Source organism: Oenanthe melanoleuca, chromosome 4 (assembly GCF_029582105.1).
Source record: "Oenanthe melanoleuca isolate GR-GAL-2019-014 chromosome 4, OMel1.0, whole genome shotgun sequence".
Classification (NCBI taxonomy): domain Eukaryota; kingdom Metazoa; phylum Chordata; class Aves; order Passeriformes; family Muscicapidae; genus Oenanthe; species Oenanthe melanoleuca.
In genome coordinates this window covers 69,187,870-69,211,489 of record NC_079337.1, presented here as the reverse complement: position 1 = coordinate 69,211,489, position 23,620 = coordinate 69,187,870, and the positions used below count along the sequence as shown (strand labels likewise).

At 59.7% G+C, this 23,620-nt stretch overlaps 1 protein-coding gene across 7 annotated transcripts in view; it reads right to left on the bottom strand.

Moving 5' to 3' along the window:
- ADAM33 (ADAM metallopeptidase domain 33) overlaps positions 1 to 23,620 on the bottom strand; it is a 40,125-nt gene that overhangs the window by 5,970 nt on the left and 10,535 nt on the right. For all 7 annotated transcript variants that reach the window (XM_056490087.1, XM_056490089.1, XM_056490090.1 and 4 more), the window contains exons 3-19: positions 19,778 to 19,854; positions 17,744 to 17,819; positions 16,789 to 16,865; positions 15,457 to 15,643; positions 14,702 to 14,767; positions 14,549 to 14,620; positions 13,827 to 13,993; positions 13,641 to 13,725; positions 12,495 to 12,637; positions 10,702 to 10,879; positions 10,042 to 10,131; positions 8,093 to 8,288; positions 6,809 to 6,917; positions 6,143 to 6,347; positions 3,475 to 3,552; positions 1,630 to 1,738; positions 1,009 to 1,159 (exon numbers count right to left, since the gene is read on the bottom strand). In XM_056490087.1, the coding sequence (XP_056346062.1) occupies positions 1,009 to 1,159; positions 1,630 to 1,738; positions 3,475 to 3,552; positions 6,143 to 6,347; positions 6,809 to 6,917; positions 8,093 to 8,288; positions 10,042 to 10,131; positions 10,702 to 10,879; positions 12,495 to 12,637; positions 13,641 to 13,725; positions 13,827 to 13,993; positions 14,549 to 14,620; positions 14,702 to 14,767; positions 15,457 to 15,643; positions 16,789 to 16,865; positions 17,744 to 17,819; positions 19,778 to 19,854 (2,066 nt within the window). The remainder of the gene's footprint in view (positions 1 to 1,008; positions 1,160 to 1,629; positions 1,739 to 3,474; positions 3,553 to 6,142; positions 6,348 to 6,808; positions 6,918 to 8,092; positions 8,289 to 10,041; positions 10,132 to 10,701; positions 10,880 to 12,494; positions 12,638 to 13,640; positions 13,726 to 13,826; positions 13,994 to 14,548; positions 14,621 to 14,701; positions 14,768 to 15,456; positions 15,644 to 16,788; positions 16,866 to 17,743; positions 17,820 to 19,777; positions 19,855 to 23,620) is intronic.

Genomic DNA, 23,620 nt, shown 5'->3' with positions numbered 1-23,620 from the left:
GATGGGCAGTGATGGGCAGTGATGGTCAGTGATGGTCAGTGTGTGGTGGGCAGTGATGGGCAGTGTGTGATGGGCAGTGTGTGATGGGCAGTGATGGTCAGTGATGGGCAGTGATGGTCAGTGATGGGCAGTGATGGTCAGTGATGGGCAGTGATGGGCAGTGTGTGATGGGCAGTGTGTGATGGGCAGTGATGGTCAGTGTGTGATGGGCAGTGATGGTCAGTGTGTGATGGTCAGTGTGTGATGGGCAGTGTGTGATGGGCAGTGTGTGATGGGCAGTGATGGTCAGTGTGTGATGGTCAGTGTGTGATGGGCAGTGATGGTCAGTGTGTGATGGTCAGTGTGTGATGGGCAGTGTGTGATGGGCAGTGTGTGATGGGCAGTGTGTGATGGGCATTGAGTGATGGTCAGTGTGTGATGGGCAGTGTGTGATGGGCAGTGATGGTCAGTGTGTGATGGGCAGTGTGTGATGGTCAGTGTGTGATGGTCAGTGTGTGATGGGCAGTGTGTGATGGGCAGTGTGTGATGGGCAGTGTGTGATGGTCAGTGTGTGATGGTCAGTGTGTGATGGGCAGTGTGTGATGGGCAGTGTGTGATGGTCAGTGATGGGCAGTGTGTGATGGGCAGTGTGTGATGGGCAGTGATGGTCAGTGTGTGATGGTCAGTGTGTGATGGGCAGTGTGTGATGGGCAGTGTGTGATGGGCAGTGTGTGATGGTCACTCTGTGCTGGTCAGTAATGGTCAGTGTGTGCTGGTCAGTGATGGTCAGTGAGTGCTGGTCAGTGCTGGTCACTCTGTGCTGGTCACCCTGCAGGCAATCCAGCCCCCCTCAATCCCAGCCCCGTTCAGCCGTCCCTGGCACTGTCCAGTCTGGGGTCTGTTCGTGTCCTGGGCTCAGGGAATTGCTGAGCCCTGGATCTCCCAGAGCCCAGCAGGGTCTGGGCAGCACAGCTCCCACCCTGCCGGGCTGGGGGACAGTCCCAGCGGATTTTGGGGTGCCCCACACACCTGCAGGCCCCGTGGCCCCCGGTCCTGGTCTCCTGGATCCACCTGTGCAGCCGGGAGTTCTCCTGCTGGTACCAGTAGTAGATGCTGAGAGCCAGGGCGGGCAGCAGGAACAGCGAGATGACAACCAGGGCGATCAGGGTGGGCTGGTGGGCTGGCAGGGCAGGGCAGGGCAGGGTCAGTGAGGCTGGAGCAGCCCCAGGGTCACTGTGTGCACGTGGGGACCCTCTGCCCGTTCCTGGCACCCAGCTGGAGCCAGCCCTGCTGGCCACCAACGGCCGGAGCTGGGCACAGCCGGGGGGCTGCCCCAACAGGTCCCACCCAGCCCTCCTGGGGCTCCCAGCCCCCCTGGAACCCTCTGGAGCCCCCAGCCCACCTGGAACCCCTGCAGCCCCTCTGGGAGCTCCCAGCCCCCCTGGAAGCCCCCAGCCCCTTCTGGCACCACCTGCAGCCCCTCTGGAGCCCCCAGCCTCCTCTGGCACCCCCTGGCACTCCTCTGGAAGCCCCCAGCCCCCCCGTACCCCTCTGGAAGCCCCCAGCCCCCTCTGGCACCCCCTGCAGCCCCCCTGCAGCCCCCAGCCCCGGCCCCCTGCAGCCCCCAGCCCCGGCACAGGCTGTGCTCACCGTGGCTCTGCACGGGGCCACTGTCCACGCTGCCCCCCAGACCCGGCTCCTCGCAGAACGGGGGGGCCCAGCCCGGGTCACAGTGACAGTTCTTGTTGCTGTTGCAGACCTGGGGGCACAGGAGAGGGTTGGGCACCCCCAGGGATGTGTGGGGGTGATGGTTCATGGGGCAGGGACGGACAGCTGGACACCCCTGGCACGGCTCCTCCTTGGACATCACAGAGTGCTGGGATGGTTTGGGGGGGAAGGGACCTCAGAGCCCCCCAGTGCCCCCCTGCCATGGCAGGGACACTCCCACTGTCCCATTGCTCCAGCCCCAGTGTCCAGTCTGGCCTTGGGCACTGCCAGGGATCAGGGGCAGCCACAGCTGCTCTGGGCTCCTGTGCCAGGAACAATTCCTGCCCAAAATCCCACCTACATCTCCTCTTTCAGTCTGAAGCCATCCCCCCTGGTCCTGTCACCCTCTCTGTTTTTTATGAGCCCCTTTTAGTGCTGGAAGGTCCCCCCAGAACCTTCTCTTCTCCAGGCTGACCAGCTCCAGCCCTGAGAGCCTCAGCCACGCTGGGCAGGCAGAGGGTGGGTGTGGCTGTTGTACCTGTCACAAAAGGTAAATCAGGAGTTTTATGTGTCACATCCTCCCACAGCCCGGCAGGAATTCCCACAGCGCTTCTGTTGCCTCGTCTGACCAAGCCCTGCTCCCCACAGAGCTCGAACCTCTGGAACCTTCCAGCTGTGGGAACGGTGCCTCCTCCCATTCCTGAACCACATCCCAGCTTTCTGCTCTCCCAGTTCTCCTCCCATTCCTGAACCACATCCCAGCTTTCTGCTGCCCCATCTCCTCCCATTCCTGAACCACATCCCAGCTTTCTGCTCTCCCAGTTCTCTTCCCATTCCTGAACCACATCCCAGCTTTCTGCTCTCCCAGTTCCCTTTCCAGCTCTTGTTTTGCTCTCAGGGGGACCAGGCACCTCCTCTGAGCTCCAAACTCAGCTCAGACCCTGCTCCAAGTTCTGCAGACGGTCCTTACAGCACCCCAACCTCCTTTTACAGCACCCCAACCTCCTTTCACAGCCCCCCCACCTCCTTTCACAGCACCCCAACCTCCTTTCACAGCCCCCCCATCTCCTTTCACAGCACCCCAACCTCCTCGCCCTCCCTGGAGCAGGAGCCCAGCCCAGCCCAGCCCCACCCGGGACAGGTGTGACAGGTGTGACCCCGCTGGGTCCCAGGGCCCATCCCGGGCAGGTGTGACAGGTGTGACAGGTGTGACCCCGCTGGGTCCCAGGGCCCATCCCAGGACAGGTGTGACAGGTGTGGCCCCACTGGGTCCCAGGGCCCATCCCGGGCAGGTGTGACAGGTGTGACAGGTGTGACCCCACTGGGTCCCAGGGCCCATCCCGGGCAGGTGTGACAGGTGTGACCCCGCTGGGTCCCAGGGCCCATCCCGGGACAGGTGTGACAGGTGTGACAGGTGTGACCCCGCTGGGTCCCACGCCCACCCGGGGCAGGTGTGACAGGTGTGACCCCGCTGGGTCCCAGGGCCCATCCCGGGACAGGTGTGACAGGTGTGACAGGTGTGACCCCGCTGGGTCCCACGCCCACCCGGGGCAGGTGTGACAGGTGTGACCCCGCTGGGTCCCAGGGCCCACCCCGGGCAGGTGTGACAGGTGTGACCCCGCTGGGTCCCACGCCCACCCGGGGCAGGTGTGACAGGTGTGACCCCGCTGGGTCCCAGGGCCCACCCCGGGCAGGTGTGACAGGTGTGACCCCGCTGGGTCCCACGCCCACCCCGGGCAGTTTGGGGGGCTGAGCAGCCCAGCACAGCCGGGGTCCCACGGGTCTCACCCCGTGGCCGTGGCAGCGCGACACGCACGCCTCCAGCTCCAGCAGCGACACGTTCTGGCACCGGCGGTCCTTGCACACCTGCGGGGACACAGGGACACACTCACCTCAGACAGCTGGGGGCTTGGCTACCTTGCTGAAAATAACTAAAAGTTAGAAGGGAGTAGTTAGCTGAAACTTAATTAATTGATTGTCTGTCATTTCGTGTTTGCTCAGCTGCGCTTACAATGGGAAAAGATTAAATTAGTGAGCAGATCCAAAGGAACAGACAATGCAACCAGAACCCATTCTTTGGAAAACTGGACTGTCCCCAGAAATCATTTGTATTGTCATTGATAGAAAGGGTCAAGAGTTTGGGGTGAGGAAGACTCACCTTACTTCCTCCTTTTAAGACCCCTCCCCACAAAAAATGACCCCAGACTTAATTTAAGAAATCAATCAATGCTTAATAGCTATTCAAGCTAATTACCATAGGAAGTGGGGAATGGGAAGGGCTGTTATTATGAATATGTATTTGTTTGAATCCTTTGTCAATAAATAGACTCTGTGATCACCTGTGATTTTGCAGTACCTTTTAGAGGATTACCTGACAATAAACATACATTTTCTAACTTTAAACTGTTAGAGAGCCTTTTGTCCCTCACAATTGAGTATCAGTATTAGATCAATCTCTTATTTTGGTAAATCAGACCCAGCACAGGGCGCTGGTGGCACTCTGGGGGTTCTCCCGAGGATCTGGCTGCTGGAAGGTGCAGGCTGGTGGAATTGCATCGTTCCAGCCCGTGGATTTTGCTGCCATTCCCTGTCCAGGATGGCTCAGCAGAGCACAGCCCCTCCACACCCCTGCCAGCTCCTGGGAAACCATTTCCCACCTGGCCCTAAAAACCTGGCCAAAAACCTGGCCAAAATAAACAATGCTGGATTTCAAAACTGGCCACATTTCCTCATGAAAATGTCACAGTTTTGTCCTTCCCAGTGAAAATGTCACTGTTCAAACGCCAAGCAGGGACTGCACAGCCAGCTCTCCCTGGAGCACATCCCTCCTTCCTCCTCCCCCAGCCTCTGCCCTCTCCCAGCTCAGCTGGCCCCTCTAAAGCCCTTGGACACCTGGGGGCTGCAGAGGCCAGTGCCCAGCTAGCCCTGGCTGTGTCACAGTGATCCCTGGCTGGGATCTCCTGTTTCCTCTGGGAATCAATCTCTTCACAGGAGGGAGCCTCATCCATCAAACCACGGGCAATTCCCACTGGGGCTGCTCCACTCTGGACTGATGTGGTGAGGAAGCTTGGAGGGCAGAGGGAACAGTCTGGTGGCCTAAACACGGCTGAGGATTTGGCAATGCCCACAAACAGCCAGGTGAGAGGAGCCTGGTGGCCCACAGACACCTGGTGACAGCAGGTGAGGTGTCCCCGAGCCTGCAGGTGAGGGAGGAGCCACGTCCCAGGGCGTGGCTGTGACCAGAGGAGTCCTGGGCACCCTGGGGCTGGACAGAGCCCAGAGGGGGTGATGGGCAGGACAGCCAGCCCAGGGAGGGGCACTGACCCCAGAGAGGGGCACTGACCCCAGGAAAGGGCACTGACCTCAGGAAAGGAAGGGGAACTGACCCCAGGGAGCTCACACTGACCCCAGGGAGCTCACACTGACCCCAGGGAGAGGCACTGACCCCAGGGAGTGCACACTGACCCCAGGAAAGGGCACTGACCCCAGGAAAGGAAGGGGCACTGACCCCAGGGAGGGGCACTGACCCCAGGGAGCGCACACTGACCTCAGGGAGCGCACACTGACCCCAGGGAGCTCACACTGACCCCAGGGAGCTCACACTGACCTCAGGGAGCGCACACTGACCCCAGGGAGCTCACACTGACCCCAGGAGCTCACACTGACCCCAGGGAGCTCACACTGACCCCAGGGAGCTCACACTGACCCCAGGGAGCTCACACTGACCCCAGGGAGCGCACACTGACCCCAGGGAGCTCACACTGACCCCAGGGAGTGCACACTGACCCCAGGGAGCTCACACTGACCCCAGGGAGGGGCACTGACCCCAGGGAGTGCACACTGACCCCAGGGAGCTCACACTGACCCCAGGGAGCTCACACTGACCCCAGGGAGTGCACACTGACCCCAGGGAGCTCACACTGACCCCAGGGAGTGCACACTGACCCCAGGGAGCTCACACTGACCCCAGGGAGCTCACACTGACCCCAGGGAGCTCATACTGGGCCCAGGAGGGGCACTGACCCCAGGGAGCTCACACTGACCCCAGGGAGCTCACACTGGGCCCAGGGAGTGCACACTGACCCCAGGGAGCTCACACTGACCCCAGGGAGGGGCACTGACCCCAGGGAGCGCACACTGACCCCAGGGAGCTCACACTGACCCCAGGGAGTGCACACTGACCCCAGGGAGCTCACACTGACCCCAGGGAGCTCACACTGACCCCAGGGAGCTCATACTGGGCCCAGGAGGGGCACTGACCCCAGGGAGCTCACACTGACCCCAGGGAGCTCACACTGGGCCCAGGGAGTGCACACTGACCCCAGGGAGCTCACACTGACCCCAGGGAGCTCACACTGACCCCAGGGAGCTCATACTGGGCCCAGGAGGGGCACTGACCCCAGGGAGCGCACACTGACCCCAGGGAGCTCACACTGGGCCCAGGAGGGGCACTCACCATCCCATCCCCACACTTGGTGCCCGTCAGCACCAGCCCCGGGTCGGACAGGTCCTCCTGGTCGTCCTTGGCGCTGTAGACGAAGGTGCCGCGGCACTTGACCTCGCGGCCCTTGAAGCGGATCGTGGTGTCGATGGACACCGTGTTGGTGCCCTGGGGCTTCTTGGCAGAGCTCTGGCACTGGATCTTCCCGCACATGGCATCCCTGGAGGGGGCACAGCCGAGGGCAGCTGGGACCCTGCCAGCCCCACCGTCCCACTGCTGCGGGATCGTCCCCGCTGGGTTTGTGGCCGCGCTGTCAGCAGGTTAAATGGACAGCACAGAAAGGGTGGAGGAACGGCTGGGCAGGGGGATTCCAGCGCCCCTGGAATCACTGGGAACCACAGAGAGCACACACCCCCTCAAAAGCATCTCCATGCACTGGTTTGATTTTCCATCAGGGCTGGGAGGTGCTCGTGGTGGGACAAGGGAATCACAGGATGGCTGGGGCTGGGAAGGACCTCGAGATCACTGAGCCCAGAGCGATGGGGACAGAGCCCAGCAGGGACCTGGTGGCTTCCTCAGGGCTGGGACTCTGGGCTGTGGTGCTCCCAGTCCCTTGGCAGGGTGGCAGGGCAGGGCAGGGGTCACAGGGCCAGCGCTGCACCCACCTCCTGTCACACCCACCTCTTGTCACACTTGACGTAGCGGCCCTGGCTGTCCTTGCCGCAGTTGCCGTAGGTGTTCCCAGCCATGTTCACGTCCTGGAAGCAGGCGTCAGGCGCTGGCCACGCTCCTGCACACAGGGAGGAGTCCTGGGAGCTGCAGCAGCAGCTGGGGGCTCATGGAGGGGCTGGCACAGGGTGCCCAGAGCAGCTGTGGCTGCCCCTTCATCCCTGGCAGTGCCCCAGGCCAGGCTGGACACTGGTACACCATGGGAAGGTCTCCCAAGGACAGGAGGGAAATTCCCCTTTTCTGCAGTCTTGTGAAGGATTTTGTTCACAGAATGGTTTGAGACCTCAAAGCCCAGCCAGCTCCACCTCCTACCATGGGCAGGGACACCTCCCATATCCCAGCTGCTCCAAACCCCAATGTCCAACCTGTGCCAGGATTCCAGGGGCACCCCCAGCCCCTGGATATCACCCCAGCCCCTGGATATCACCCGAGCCCTGGATATCACCCCAGCCCTGGATATCACCCCAGCTCCTGGATATCACCCCAGCCCCTGGATATCACCCCAGCTCCTGAATATCACCCCTGCCCCGGATATCACCCCAGCCCTGGATATCACCCCAGCCCCTGGATATCACCCCAGCTCCTGGATATCACCCCAGCTCCTGGATATCACCCCAGCCCTGGATATCACCCCAGCCCTGGATATCACCCCCAGTCCTGGATATCACCCCCAGCCCTGGATATCACCCCAGCTCCTGGATATCACCCCCAACCCTGGATATCACCCCAGCTCCTGGATATCACCCCAGCCCTGGATATCACCCCAGCCCCTGGATATCACCCCAGCCCCCGGATATCACCCCAGCCCTGGATATCACCACAGCTCCTGGATATCACCCCAGCTCCTGGATATCACCCCAGCCCCTGGATATCACCCCAGCCCTGGATATCACCCCAGCTCCTGGATATCACCCCAGCATATCACTCAATGCAAGGGTCTCCTTACTCAGCCAACACCACAGTTGGTTCAATTGTTTCAGTGCCACTGCAGAACTAAGTTGTGGCAGGAGAAGAGATGCTGGAAATCTCTTCCCAAAACCCCAAGGTCCAAAGTCATCTTTGCAATGTGGTTTATAAAGACGGCTGAATCTTCTGACCCTGTACCTCACAGATTTTTTTTGCTTTGGGCGTTAGCAGAGTAAGTTTTCCCATACTAGAGGCAGCACCAGGGGGACCCCAGGGTAAGTTTTCCCATACTAGAGGCAGCACCAGGGGGACCCGGGGCTGCGGGCTGACCTGGCCCCCAGAGCTGCACGCACTGCTGCTGGTGGGTCATGCACATGCCGGTGCTGCAGTAGGCGCGGCCGTGCGCGCACTCGGAGCCGTCCAGCAGGTACACGTTGGCCGGGCAGTACGGAGAGGAGCCCGTGCAGAACTCGGGCAGGTCGCAGGATCCCGCGGCTTCCCTGCACAGGGTCCCGGCCGCCTTCAGCTGCAGGGACGGGGGGTGTGAGAGTTGGTCTGAAGTTTCCCTGATCTGCCTCAAAACCATCAGCAGAGACTGAGACACAGGACCCAGCACTGCTCTGGAGCTGAGTTCTGGCCTGGCCCAGGTGGATGCTGGCCCAGGATTCTGTGCTGGCTGTGCTGATGCTGCCATGGACTGTCTGTGCTGTGCTGGTGCTGCCCAGCACTGTCTGTGCCTGTGCTGGTGCTGCCCAGCACTGTCTGTGCTGTGCCTGGTGCTGCCCAGCACTGTCTGTGCCTGTGCTGGTGCTGCCCAGCACTGTCTGTGCCTGTGCCTGGTGCTGCCCAGCACTGTCTGTGCCTGTGCCTGGTGCTGCCCAGCACTGTCTGTGTCTGTGCTGGTGCTGCCCAGCACTGTCTGTGCCTGTGCTGGTGCTGCCCAGCACTGTCTGTGCCTGTCCCTGGTGCTGCCATGGACTGTCTGTGCCTGTGCTGGTGCTGCCTGTACCTGGTGCTGCCCAGCACTGTCTGTGCTGTGCTGGTGCTGCCCAGCACTGTCTGTGCCTGTGCTGGTGCTGCCCAGCACTGTCTGTGCCTGTGCTGGTGCTGCCCAGCACTGTCTGTGCTGTGCCTGGTGCTGCCCAGCACTGTCTGTGCTGTGCCTGGTGCTGCCCAGCACTGTCTGTGCCTGTGCTGGTGCTGCCCAGCACTGTCTGTGCCTGTGCTGGTGCTGCCCAGCACTGTCTGTGCCTGTGCCTGGTGCTGCTCTCAGGGTGCTGCTCTCAGTGCCTGTTCCAGCACCTTTTCCTTGGAGCAATGATCTCCACACACAACAGTCCATAAATCTCCCACCTTTTGGCCAGAGGCCACTGGCTTTGGAACAGGACTATAAAAAGTGACTTTCCTAAAGAGACTCTGAGATCTCTTTCTCCCCATTGGATTGAAGATGTGTCTATCTCTGGACACCACAAGGATGCTCCTGTCTGCTGGTAGCTACATCCCATCCCATCCTTTCTCTCTCCCTCTCTCTCTTTTTACTTTGTTTCCTTTATCTCCTTCTCTCTCTCCCTCTTCTATCACAAAACTGAATTGTTGACATGCAATAAACTGCATTGCTGCTTTCTGCTGAACAAAACCTGAGTCTCTTGCTTTTGTCTTTTTCACCCTGGGATCGAATGAACCATCACGACTCCTCTGGGGTTGAGCGGATGTGACAGGGTGTCAGCACACAGCCGAGGGGACAGCCTTGAGCTGGCAGTGCCTCCTGGCACAGCTGGCACAGCTGGCAGCTGTAAACCCCTCACAGATGCCCTGTGAGCCTGCTGGGGGCTGTCAGGTACAGGGACACGTTCCTCAGCTGGACCTCAGCCAGACAAAGCTGGAATTCTCCTGGAGAGGGAGTTTGGGAAAGGGCCTGGAGGGGCAGGACTCAGGGAACGGTTCCCACTGCCAGAGGCAGGGATGGATGGGATACTGGGCAGGAATTGTTCACAGGCAGGGTGGGCAGCCCTGGATCCCTGGCAGTGCCCAAGGCCAGACTGGACACTGGGACTGGAGCAATGGGACAGTGCAAGTGTCCCTGCCGTGGCAGGGGTGGCTCTGGGTGGGCTCTGAGGTCCCTTCTCACCCAGCCCACCCCAGGATTCTCCTGCAGACTCAAGGCTGCACATGAGCTCTGCCCATCAGGCACAGATGGACAAGCAGAGGAGTCCCAGGGGAATGGCAGGGCCGGGTCCCACCTCATCCCACGGGCAGGGGCTGGCAGGGTGGGGTCCCACCTTGCAGCTGTGGCAGCAGTCGCCGTGGGCACACTGGGCCCCCTCCTTGAGCGTGCAGTTGTGAGCGTTGCAGCAGGGGTTGGTGCATTCCTGCATGGAGAGAACAACTCCATGGGCAAAGGTTCCATCCCTTCCCCAGCACTGCCCCCAGCCCCTTCCCCACCCATCACTACACTGCCCTTCTCATCCTGCAGTGGGGGAAACTGAGGCACTCAAGGGGAGAGTCAAGGAGAAACCAGGACTGGGACAAATGGATTCAGGAAGGTGGGGCTGGGAAAAGCCCTTGGGATGGAGTCCCTGTGGTGACAGCCAACCCTTCCCTTGGAAATGCCCTGTGCAGGAATTCCCTCAGCTGAGAAGGGCTGCAGGAGGGTCTCTCTGTCACCCCAATCCCAGCAGGGTCACTCTGTCCCCCAGTCCCAGCAGGGTCACTCTGTCCCTCCATTCCCAGCAGGGTCACTCTGTCCCTCCATTCCCAGCAGGGTCACTCTGTTCCCCCCAGTCCCAGCAGGGTCACTCTGTCCCCTGATCCCAGGAGAGTCACTCTGTCCCCCAGTCCCAGCAGGGTCACTCTGTCCCTCCATTCCCAGCAGGACCCCCTTGCACCCCCAATCCCACAAGGACCCCCCTGTACCCCCAACCCCATGAGACCCCCTGTACCTCCACCTCCCCGCAGTCACAGTCCTCTCCCTCCTCCCGGAAGCCATTGCCACATTTCCGTGCCACCACCAGGTCCTTGGTGTCGGGCAGGTTGAAGAGACACATTCCCCCTCCCTTCTGGAAGTAATTCTCCAGCTGCCTCTTGCTGCAGGAGCTGAACACGCGAGGGAAGGGGTGGCTGTGGGGGAAAAGGGGGAGCAGGGCCAGGAGGAGGTGAGAAATCAGTGAGAACTGGGGATTTGGGACATGGACAAGTTGAACCAAACCCTCCCAAGAGCAGGTTCCCCACTGTTCAGTGAGCCCAGGAACATCTCCCACGCCAGCTGGCACAGCCACACCAACATCCAGGGCACAGTTCTGAGCCACAATGCTCAGGAATGGGGTGGGGGGCAGACAGAGCCTCTGTCCATCACCCCTGGGACATCAACCCCCCTCCTGAGACTGGAACCCCCCTGGTGTGATCCCCAAGCTGCAGATGCCAGCCCAGCACTGCTGCAGATGTCACCTCTGCCCTGGGACACCACAAAAACCCCTGAGCCACCCACAGGGCAGGTCCCCACACCTGCAGGGCCCCCTGCTCCCCACACAGCTCTCACCAACCAAACCCTTCCTGTTCTCACTGAACCACCACAGCAAGCACACACCTGGGCTACTGAAATACCCCACAAGCACTTAACATCAAAGAAATGTGGAAAAGAAACACCAAAAAGCACCCAGAGAGCAGCAAAAAAATTAAAATAGTCAGAGCCTACAGTGTGTAAGGAGCTGAGAAACAGGAGAAACACCCATTTTCTACAGAACCTCTGAGCAAGATTCTTCTCTAATTTCACAGTTTGTGGGGTTTTGGTGGTTTATGAAGAAGAAGGAAGCATTTCCTCCTTCTTCAAAACAGTTTCATTTCCCCTTAAAGCTGAAAAACATTTTCATATCAGGACATCTCATTCTCGAGATGACTCAGAAGATGTTTTATAAAAATGGTTTTGAAATCTCTTGAGCTGGAGTGAAACCTGTAAGAGCTCACAGGTTATGGAGGCTGAGCAAGCCAGTGCACCCTGTATGTATTTATATATACACATATACATGGCTGTGCAATAGGGACAGGCTGAGCACAGTCAGAAATGTGCTTTTCCCCACCACAATCGGCCCAGGCAGAGGTTAAATCCTGTGGGATCAATGCCAGGGTCTGCACCCCTGAAACCAGAAGTGGGGTCCCCCTGTTCCTTCCTAATTGGCAGAGCAGGTGGGTTCAAATACCAGGGAATAAACAGGGAATAAAATCCCTGCTTTTCATCAGTGCAGGGATATCTGGGATGGAAATCCCAAAGGGAGAAGGACTCTGGAAAGGCAACAGGCACCAAGCAGATGGATTATGGTGCCACCCCATCCATGGCAGGGACACCTCCCACTGTCCCAGGGGGATCCAGCCTGGCCTTGGGCACTGCCAGGGATCCAGGGGCGGCCACAGCAAATCTGGGAATTGCAGCCCAGGCAGGAATTCCTTCCCAAGATCCCAGCCCCATCTCCCCTTTCCCAGTGGAGCCATTCCCTGTGTCCTGTCCCTCCAGGCCTTGTCCCAAATTCCAGCTCTCCTGGAGCCCCTGCAGGGACTCTGAGCATTCCCTGGAATTTTCCCTTCTCCAGGGGAGCACTCCCAGCTCTCCCAGCCTGTCTCCAGAGCAGAGGTGACAACATTCCCTGCCGACTCCCAGCTGCACACAGCACCCACAGGCTGCTGGTGGCTTTAGGGACACACCCAGGGCACTGGGGACACACCCAGGGCCAGCCCCACTCACCCCGTGGCTGCTGCCATGACGCAGCCGCCCTGCTCCGGGGTGGCCTCCACGCAGCAGCCCTTGGTGTCGTGGACCATGCCGAAGTTGTGGCCGATCTCGTGGGCCATGGTGGCCGCGGCTCCGATGGGCTGCTCCGCGTGGTCCTGCACGGGGAACGGCTCAGCACAGCCACCACAGGCAAGGGACAGGGGTCACCCACAGCAGAGATGGGGATAGAGGGACCACAGCCCTGGATGCAGCTAGAACCCGTAGGAGGAGGGGTTGGAGGGAGGTTCCTGGCAGAAATGGGGTTTGGTCTCCTGATATTCCCATGTGGGACTGTTGGGAAGTTCTTGGCTGGAGCCAACTGCTTAAAACCCAGAGCACATCCCAAAACCCAGAAACCTGGGTGCCCCCACCACCCTGCCCAGGGATCCAAGGTCACCAAGGCCACCATGACCACCCCATCATGCCCAGGGCCAGCACCAGGAGGAGGAGAAGTTATCTGGATAGAGATGATCCCAGAAACCCAGAGAGCAGAAGAAGGGGCTCTGCAGCACGAGGGACAGGAGCAGCACAGGAGATGCCAACCCTGCTGCCAGCTGGGAGAGTCCCTAGGAGACAGTGTGGTGTGCACAACCCCTCGGGTTCCCCACCCAAAGCTGACTTTTAATAAAGGCCTTAAAAAAGGAGCTGGTCTCCTGGCCCATTCATTTCTGTTTGGGGGCTCGTCCGGGATAGCCACACCTGGTCTCCTGGTCCATTCATTTCAGCAAGGGGGCTTGTCCGGGAATAAAGGCCTTAAAAAAGGAGCTGGTCTCTTGGCCCATTCATTTCAGCTTGGGGACTCACTGGGATAACCACACTTGGTCTCTTGGCCCATTCATTTCATCTTGGGGGCTCACTGGGATAACCACACTTGGTCTCCTGGCCCATTCATTTCAGCCTGGGGGCTCACTGGGATAACCACACTTGGTCTCCTGGCCCATTCATTTCTGTTTGAGGGCTCACTGGGATAACCACACCTGGTCTCCTGGTCCATTCATTTCAGCTTGGGGACTCATCCAGGACACCCAAAGAGGACCGAGGACAGGACTGCACCCGCCCTATTGGGCCTCCAGGGCCAGCTGGCTGCCCTGGACCAGAGCTCCTGTTCCCCACACTCACCACACTGACCCCTCCGGAGTTGTCGGCGCTGCACATCCCCTCCAGTGGAGCCATTCCGATGGTGGTGCCCCCGAAGGTCTTCCCCCTGCCCGGGCAGGAGAACGGGGCAGCTCAGCACCCAGGGGTGGGTTTGGAGTGCCAGCCCAGCTGGGACCCCCACCCCGTGTCCCCAGCCCAGGGACCCACGTCAGCAGCTGGGCGTTGTCGTGCTTCTTGCGCGCCCTCAGCGACTTCTTCCACTGCAGGAAGGCCCAGAGCGTGGCGTTGGCGTCGCTGCTCACCGTGCACTGGTCCCGCTCTGTCCATACCTCCAGCCCAATCAGGGCCACCTTGATGTTCAGCAGCCTGTAGAACTGCAGGAGGGGACAGCTGGAGGGGTGGGGACAGGAATTCCCTGGCCATCCTCCCTCCCTGGTTCCCTCTGGCTGTGTAACTGCAGAACACACCTGTCCCAAATCCACCTGCAAGCTCCACGCGTACAGGTGTGGCACAGGAGCCAGCCAGGGTGGCACAAGGACACTCAGTGACTCAGTGTGTCCCTTCCTTGCCAAAGATGCTGGCACTGATCCCAGGCAGGGGCCAGCACTTTCCTGCTGAGCTCAGCCCAGGGGGCACAAAGCCCTTCCCATCACATGCTCAGAGAACTCCCAAATTCCCTGATGGATGCCCAGCCCTGGCACAGCTCCCAGGGAGGTTTGGAGTCCCCACCCCTGAAGGGATTTAAAGCCCTGAGCATGTGGCACTTGGGGACATGGGCAGTGGTGGCCTTGGCAGTGCTAGGAATGGTTGGACTCGAAGGACTTAAAGATTCTTTTCTGACCTTAACAATTCCATAATTCAATGATTCCTTGCCCTGGTGACATGGGCCAGTCCCTGAGGGCCACACAAGGGTCTGGCAGGTCCCTCACCTTGTCCACGTAGTTGGCAATCTCCACGATGCGCTGCTTGGTGTGGCCCAGGTTGAGGTTCTGGTTCCTGTACTGGAGAGAGAAGAGCATGGGAAGGGTCACGGGGTAAATCCAGGGTGGAGACACAGACGGATTTCTGCCCCTAGCACTCACCAGGGTGTGATCAGCAACGATGAAGAGCTCCATGTACTTCATGGTCCTCCAGGCATCTCTTTTGGCCTGCAGGCAGACACAGGGCTCAGCAAAGAGGGGCAGCCCTTGGCTCAGGGCACCCTCCAGACACCAGAGCTGCTCAGAGGGACAGCTCAGAGGGGAAACTGAGGCTCAAGGTGCCAGGGAACATGTGGCCAGGGAACATCCCACACTGTAGGATGCAGCACCAAGACCCAGCCCACGTGTCCTCTGGGGTCTCCTGCCCAAACTCAAGCCACCCACACAGACTCTCCCACCCCACCTGCCTGCACAGCCCTGCCCAGCTGCTGGGACATGGGAGCTGGCAGCAGTGCCAAGAGAGCCTCCCAGCCCTCTGCCTGTCCCCAGACAGATCCTGAATGGATTTATCCGTGAGGATTTCCTGAGGGGATTTACTTATGAGCATTTACCCATGAGCATTTACCCACCAGGATTTTCCCAGCTGGATTTACCCGTGAGGATTCACCCACCAGGATTTACCCATTAGAATTTACCCGTGAGGATTCCCCCAAGTTCATTTACCTGTGAGGATTTACCCATGAAGATTTACCCATGAGGATTTACCTGTGAGGATTTACCATGAGGATTTACCTGTGAGGATTTCCCCGAGTTCATTTACCCGTGAGGATTTCCCATGATGATTTACCCATGAGGATTTCCCCAAGTGAATTTATCCGTGAGGATTTACCCGTGAGGATTTCCCCGAGTTCATTTACCCGTGGGTGCTGCGGCTGGAAGAGCTGGGCAATGCCAGCCACGGTGCTCCCCAGGTGCTGGCCGTGCCCACAGGTGCCCCCTGGCATGGGCAGGTGCTCTGCTCGGTGGATGAGGTGGAGACCTGGCTCAGGGGTCCCCAGGGGTCTCAGGTAGTAGCTGGTGTTGCTGCTCAGCACTATGAGGCCCCTGGAAATGGGAACAGCCCCAAAGGCTCCTGTGGTGCTTCCACCCCACAGACTCTGGCACATCAGCCTGGTCCAGACCCGAGGGGAGAGCAGGGACAAGAGCTGGGGATCTCTGCCCAAACAGCCCCTGGGCACCAAAACCTCCCCCGTTCAGAGCAGGGAACAAAGCTCAGCCTGGGACACCTGCTCTGGGGTGCAGGGACTTGGCCCCTACAGGGATCAGAGTCCTGGGGTAAGGTCATGCTGCCAGTGCTGGGTTGGGTGAAGGATGGGAGAAGGGAGAGGAACAAGATGGGAGCAATGAAAAATCAGTCCCAAAAAGCATTTGGAGCTGGGCCTGCAGGAGCATTGGTGCTGCTCTGGGTGGTCCCAAAGGGGATCCCTGCAGAGACAGGGAGCAGTGGATCCATCCCACCCTTTGTCAGCTCCACAACCCCCTGACCCTGCAATCCTCCAATCCTGATTTCCCATTCCTTACTCCTTCCTTTATACCCTACTCCTTCCTTTATAACCTACTCCTTCCCCCATTCCCAATTTCCCCATTTTCAATTCCCCCATTCCAAATTCCCTCATTCCCAATTCCCCCATCCCCAGTTCCCCTTTCCCATTCCCCCATCCCCAGTTCCCCATTCCCAATTCCCCATTCCCAGTTCCTCCATCCCCAGTTCCCCCATTCCCAGTTCCCCATTCCCATTCCCAGTTCCCCCAGTCCCCCATTCCCAGTTCCCCCATTCCCCATTCCCAGTTCCCCCATTCCCAGTTCCCCATTCCCAGTCCCCCATTCCCAATCCCACCATTCCCCATTCCCAGTTCCCCATTCCCAGTTCCCCCATTCCCAGTTCTACCCCATCCCCAGTTCCCCCATTCCCAGTTCCCCATTCCCAGTTCCCCATTCCCAGTCCCCCATTCCCAGTTCCCCCAGTTCCCAATCCCCCATTCCCAGTTCCCCCATTCCCAGTTCCCATTCCCAGTTCCCCCAGTTCCCATTCCCAGTTCCCATTCCCAGTTCCCCCATCCCCAATCCCCCATTCCCAATCCCCCATTCCCCATTCCCAGTTCCCCCATTCCCCATTCCCAATCCCCCATCCCCCATTCCCAGTTCCCCCAGTTCCCCCATTCCCAGTTCATTCCCAGTTCTCCCCATACCGTATTCCCGAGCAGGTGCTGATCACGACCCAGGAGCCGCCGTGGCCGCGGACGTGTCCGTGGTAGTGACAGTGCTCCTGGAGAGAGAGGAGAGTTTATCTAGAGCAGCAGCCCCAGTGCCGATCCCAGGAAAGCTCCCCTTAGCCAGCTCCCGTTTCCATTTCCCCATTCCCCTTCTCCATCTCCCAATTTCCATTTCCCTTCTCCGTCTCCTCATCTCCATTTCCCCATTTCCATCTCCTCATCTCCATTTCCCCATTTCCATTTCCCTCTCCATCTCCTCATTTCCCCTTCCCATTTCCATCTCCCCTCTTCAGCTCCCTATTTCCATTTCCCCTCTCCATCACCTCATTTCCATTTTCCCATTTCCATCTCCCCATTTCCATTTCTCCATGTCCCCATTTCCATTTTCCCATTTCCATCTCCCCCTCTCCATCTCCCCTCTCCATTTCCCCATTTCCCCTCTCAATCTCCCCTTTTCCCCATTTCCATCTCCCCATTTCCACTTCCCCATTTCCATCTCCCCTCTCCATCTCCCCATTTCCATTTCCCTCATTTCCATTTTCCCATTTCCATCTCCCCATTTCCCCATTTCCTCTCCCCATCTCCATTTCCCTTCTCAATCTCCCCATTTCCATCTCCCCTTTTTCCCATTTCCATCTCCCCATTTCCATTTCCCTTTTCCATCTCCCCATTTCCATTTCCCCTCCCCATCTCCCCATCTCCATCCCGGGAGCGCCGCCCCGCCGGGCCCGGAGGCTCCGGAGCTCCCTGTGGGTGCCAGCCGGGCTGGCAGGGTGACAGGCGGCGGAGGGGACAGGGCAGCGGCTGCTGCCGCCGGTGCTCGTGTCCGAGCTCTGTCCCGGCCAGGAGCCGATTCCTGCTGAGAACCGCCCGCCCCGGAGCGGCTCTGGCTCCAAAACGGAGCCCAAAGGCGGGGGAGCCCCGCACCCACCGTGCGGTTGGGGGTCACGGTCACGGGCTGGCCCCGCTCGCTGTAGTGCGTCTCTGTGTACCCTGGGGCCAGCAGCCTGCGGGGAGAGAGGGGCAGGGCTGCTGCAGGGCTCAGCGCAGCGAGCCCCTGAGCTGAGCCACCCACACAGCCCCTGAGCCAGCCCTAAACCTGACTGAGCCACGTACAGATCTCCTGAGCTGAGCCTGAGCCGGGCTGAGCCACCCACACAGCCCCTGAGCTGAGCCTGAGCCGGGCTGGGCCATGTACACAGCCCCTGAGCTGAGCCTGAGCCACCCACACAGCCCCTGAGCTGAGCCTGAGCCAGCCACACAGCCCCTGAGCTGAGCAGCCCCCCGCCTGAGCCGGGCTGAGCCATGTACACAGCCCCTGAGCTGAGCCGGTCCCCAGCTGAACCACCCACACAGCCCCTGAGCTGAGCCTGAACCCAGCTGAACCATCCACACAGCCCCTGAGCTGAGCCTGAACCACCCACACAGCCCCTGAGCCAGCCCTAAACCTGACTGAGCCACGTACAGATCTCCTGAGCTGAGCCTGAGCCGGGCTGAGCCATGTACACAGCCCCTGAGCTGAGCCTGAGCCGGGCTGGGCCATGTACACAGCCCCTGAGCTGAGCCTGAACCACCCACACAGCCCCTGAGCTGAGCCTGAACCAGGCTGAACCAGGAGAGGAAGGAGAAGGAAAAAGGGAAAAGGGAAAGAAAAGGGAAAAGGGAAAAGGGAAAAGGGAAAAGGGAAAAGGGAAAAGGGAAAAGGGAAAGAAAAGGGAAAAGGGAAAAGGGAAAAGGGAAAAGGGAAAGAAAAGGGAAAAGGGAAAAGGGAAAAGGGAAAAGGGAAAAGGGAAAAGGGAAAAGGGAAAAGGGAAAAGGGAAAAGGGAAAAGGAAAAGATGGGCTTCCTGCATTGCCCAGGTCTGTGTGACCTTGCCCAGATCCCAGGGTGATGGGGATCTGCTGGAAGCCTGCAGTCCCCTGGGGATGGCAGGTCCCCATGGAAGGGCAGCACCCCTGCAGGGGGCTCAGCCCCCAGAGAAGGACAAAGCCAGCTGGGTTTCCTGTGCTCTCAGTTTAGTTCTCAGTTTAGCTCTCAGTTTGGGGTTTGGCACCGTCCCAAAGGTTTAATTCTGCTGTTTAAAATGAAGCAGCAGAGCTCCCAGAACAGCCCTCCCACCCCTCTCTCGCTGTTTTGCCGCCAGTGCGGCCCCAGCCACGTCCCTGTGGCTCGTTTGTGGCTCACCCTGCCTGGCACCAGAGACCCCATCACAGCTCAGACAGGACACAGCAGCTCTGCCTGCTCCCTGCCAGGGACACGTGGGGGGCTGCAGGGCAAGGGGACACGGGGACAGGGTGGGGACATGGGGACAGGAGGGCTGAGGACACAGGAAAGGCAAATCCTGGCCAGGGAAAGGGGGCTGGGGTGGCTGAGCTGGTCCCATCCCAGGCTGACCCTGGGCCACAAGGTGCCAGGCAGAGGGACAGGAGGGCAGGGCAGATGGGCACAGGTTCTGTCCTTGCCCCAGGGGAGGCCAGGCCGGCTGAGTGGCACAGGGGACAGGGCACAGGGACAGGGCACAGGGACAGGGCACAGGGGATGGGGCACAGGGACAGGGCACAGGGACAGGGCACAGGGACAGGGGACAGGGCACAGGGGATGGGGCACAGGGACAGGGGACAGGGCACAGGGGATGGGGCACAGGGACAGAAGACAAGGGACAGGGGACAAGGGATAAGGGATAGGGCACAGGGGACAGGGGACACAGGACAGGGACAGGAGACAAGGGACAGGAGACAAGGGACAGGGCAAAGGGCACAGGGACAGAGCACAGGGCACAGGTGCTGCTGCCACCTACATCCAAACTGAACCAGAGAAGGAGCCCAGGTGACCCTGGTGGCCAAAGGAGCATTTCAGCCCAAACGGAGCCACACTGGGCTGTCCCTCCCCTGCCCAGACAGTGCCAGCCCAGCTGGGACCCGGCAGGGAGCCCCAGGGTCCCTCCCAGTGCCAGCCCCACACTCACTGGTTCCTCTCCAGCACCAGCACCAGCTCTCTGCCCTCGGCCGTCACAGCCACCTCTGCCCGGGCAGGCGCCGGCACCTGGGGAGAGGAGGGAACGGGGTCAGGAGAGATCCAGAGGGAACGGGGTCAGGAGAGATCCAGAGCCTCCAGGAACCAGAACCTCCCTCTGCCCCAGCTCCAGGTCCATCCCAGCCTCCCCTCCCCGGCTGCTCCTCCTGCTGCACCCCTGCCACAGGGAGAGGTCACTTCCCTGAACTCCCAGCAGGGATAACACGGGATGGATTCACAGGGAGGTTCAGGGCTGAGGCAGCAAATCCCAGCTCTGCTGGGAGAACCAGGGTGGGAGCTGGGATGAGGAGCAGCGCCAGGAGCATCCTGAGCAGGGTCTGTGTGCTCCATCCCAGCACAGCTCTGTCCCACTGCAGATCTGATCCAGGGAAAAGGGAGGGTTGGCAGCCACGGGCACCCCTGGGGATGAAAACCACCACCAGCCTCCCGGGCACCGGATAAGGGCCGTTAAAAATACCGCAAAACACTGGGCAGAGAAAGGAAAGAGTGACTCAGCTTCCCCAGGATGCCGCTGCTTTTACTCATTCCCTCTCTTTGCAGGGTGTGAAACGGGAGCCCGGCTTTGGGTCCGGCACGGCTGCAGTGGCAGGACGGGCAGGAGCCCCGAGCGCCGCCCTCCGCTGTGTCCCCACGCCCTGGGGACACTGATCGCCTCGAGTCCATGGCCTGATGTCCCTGATGTCCCTGATGTCCCAGGGCTGCCAGCCCTCGGGGTCACCACGGCACCCCTGACCCGGCCATGACCCCCGCGAGGTGTGCCCGGCTCTGGGGGGAAGGGACAGAGGAAGGAGCAGCTCTGGCACCCTGGGCACCGCCGGGCTCTGCAGCAGGAGCACAGGAACGGAATTCAGCAGGGAGGGGCAGAGCTGGAGATTCCCGGGACTGCTGCCCTGGGCTGGGGGTTTGTACCCCCAGGTTTGTACTCCTGGTTCCTGCACATCCACCCAAAACGAGCAGCTGGAGCACAGGAATGGAATTCAGCAGGGAGCAGAGCTGGAGATTCCCAGCACTGCTGCCCTGGGCTGGGGGTTTGCACTCCCAGGATCCTGCACATCCACCCAAAACGAGCAGCAGGAGCACAGGAATGAGCAGGGAGGGGGCAGAGCTGGAGATCCCTGGCACTGCTGCCCTGGGCTTGGGGTTTGCACTCCCAGGATCCTGCACATCCATCCCAAAACGAGCAGCTGGAGCACAGGAACGGAATTCAGCAGGGAGGGGCAGAGCTGGAGATTCCCAGCACTGCTGCCCCGGGCTGGGGGTTTGTACCCCCAGGTTTGTACTCCTGGTTCCTGCACATCCATCCCAAAACGAGCAGCTGGAGCACAGGAATGAGCATGGAGGGGACAGAGCTGGAAATTCCCTGGCACTGCTGCCCCAGGCTGGGGTTTGCACTCCCAGCTTCCTGCACATCCACCCCATAACGAGCTCCAGCGCTGGCACCATCCCAGGAAGCTGCTCAGCCTGGCCAGGGGGTGGCTGTGGCTCCAAGGAGCCCCGCGGGGCTGGGCCCCGATTCCAGAGGACAGGGAGGGGCTGCTCCCCCAGGCGGGATGTGGGGATGTGTTGGAGAGTGTAAAACAGAACTCACAGAGAAATCAGAATGCAGGGGTAGAATTAAAACTTCAAAAGAAATTAAAGTACATTAAGTCACACAGACATAAAATAGCAGTGTAAGCTTTAAGTAAGTAGAATCATTTTAAGGTAAGTAGAATCATGATTAAGTTGTGTAGATAGGAACTAAAAGTTTTCGTTTTAAGTAAGCAAGTAAGTAAGTGAGAATATGCTTCAGTGTTTTAAGAAAAGAAAAAAGCCTTAGAATTTAGAACAAAATGTAGAGGGATGGAGCTGGGAGAAGGGATGGAGTCGGGAATGGGGATGGAGATGGGAATAGGGATGGAGCTGGGATGCAGGAATGGAACTGGGGATGCAGCTGGGAATGGGGATGGAGACAGGATGCAGGAGTGGAACTGGGGATGGAGTTGGGAGCTGGGATGGAGTCTGGAATGGTGATGGAGCTGGGAACGGGGATGGAGCTGGGAACGGGGATGGAGCCGGGATGGGGCTGGCGCTGGAGCCGGGCCGGCTGAGCTCCCTCCCCTCCGCCTCCGGCTCCGTCTGCCCAGCTCCAAAAAAGGCGAGCGGGCGCCGTGCCCTGCGAACAGAATCCCAGAGCAGAGCCCAGCGAGTGTCCCGGCTCCGGCTGTGCCCAGCGGGTGTCCCTGTGCCCGATGCTCCGTGCCCGGTGCTCTGTTCCCGGTGCCCGGTACCCCGTGCCCGGTGCCCGGTGCTCTGTTCCCGGTACCCGGTGCCCAGCCCAGCCCCGACGCAGCCGGGCCGGGGCTGCGGCCGCTCCCCGGCGGCGCTGGGAACCGGCGGTATTTTTGGAACACGATCTTGTACAAACATCGCTCCCTGGCCAAACATGGTCTGGACATTTTTCTTCCCGTTTCCCTCCTTTCCTCCCTCTTGCCCTCCCTTTTTTTCTCCCCGTCTCTGATCTCCCCAACACCCGCTCCCCGCAGCCTCCTCCTCCTCCTCCTCCGGCTGCTCCCGGTTTAGAATTCCCCAGCAATGACTCCGTGCCTCGACTCGAGGGCCGTTACTGGCAGAATGTTCTTTCTTTCTTTCTTTCTTTCCCAGCTGCTGTCTGCTTATCCCGGCACTGGCAGCTCCCCTCCCTCTCCCGGGCTGCCAAAGGCTGGACAGCAAACGGCTGCTGATGGCATTTGTGTCCCCTCCCTGTGACGGGATGCACCACAAGCTCTCCTCTTCCCCGTGCCTCAGTTTCCCCTGAGAGCTCCCGGAGAGGCAGTGGGGAATGTGGGCAGCGCTTGTGCCAGGCAGGAGCCCAGTACCCAACGCTGGGGCTCACTGTGCCCCGGGCACTAATTAAACACTGCTCATTATGCCCCGGGCACTAATTAAGCACTGCTCATGGTGCCCCGGGCACTAATTAAACACTGCCCATTGTGCCCCGGGCACTAATTAAACACTGCTCATTATGCCCCGGGCACTAATTAAACGCTGCTCATTGTGCCCCGGGCACTAATTAAGCACTGCTCATGGTGCCCCGGGCACTAATTAAACACTGCCCATTGTGCCCCGGGCACTAATTAAGCACTGCTCATTATGCCCCGGGCACTAATTAAACACTGCTCATGGTGCCCCGGGCACTAATTAAACGCTGCCCATTGTGCCCCGGGGCAGGCATGGTGCTGGGCCCCAAGGGCTCCTGCCAGGATGCTGCACACCGGGAATGATCCAGGACCAGCTTCTTCCTGCACTCCTGCATCCTCCTGGCTCCAGCATCGTCCAGCTTCCAGCATCATCCCAGCTTCCAGCATCATCCCAGCTTCCAGCATCATCCCAGCTTCCAGCATCATCCCACGTTCCAGCATCATCCCACATTCCAGCATCATCCCAGCTTCCAACATCATCCCATGTTCCAGCATCATCCCATGTTCCAGCATCATCCCATGTTCCAGCATCATCCCACGTTCCAGCATCATCCCAGCTTCCAGCATCATCCCACGTTCCAGCATCATCCCACGTTCCAGCATCATCCCACGTTCCAGCATCATCCCATGTTCCAGCATCATCCCATGTTCCAGCATCATCCCACGTTCCAGCATCATCCCACATTCCAGCATCATCCCACGTTCCAGCATCATCCCATGTTCCAGCATCATCCCAGCTTCCAACATCATCCCACATTCCAGCATCATCCCAGGCTCCAATATCATCCCTGACTCCAGCATCTTCCAGGTTCCAGGAT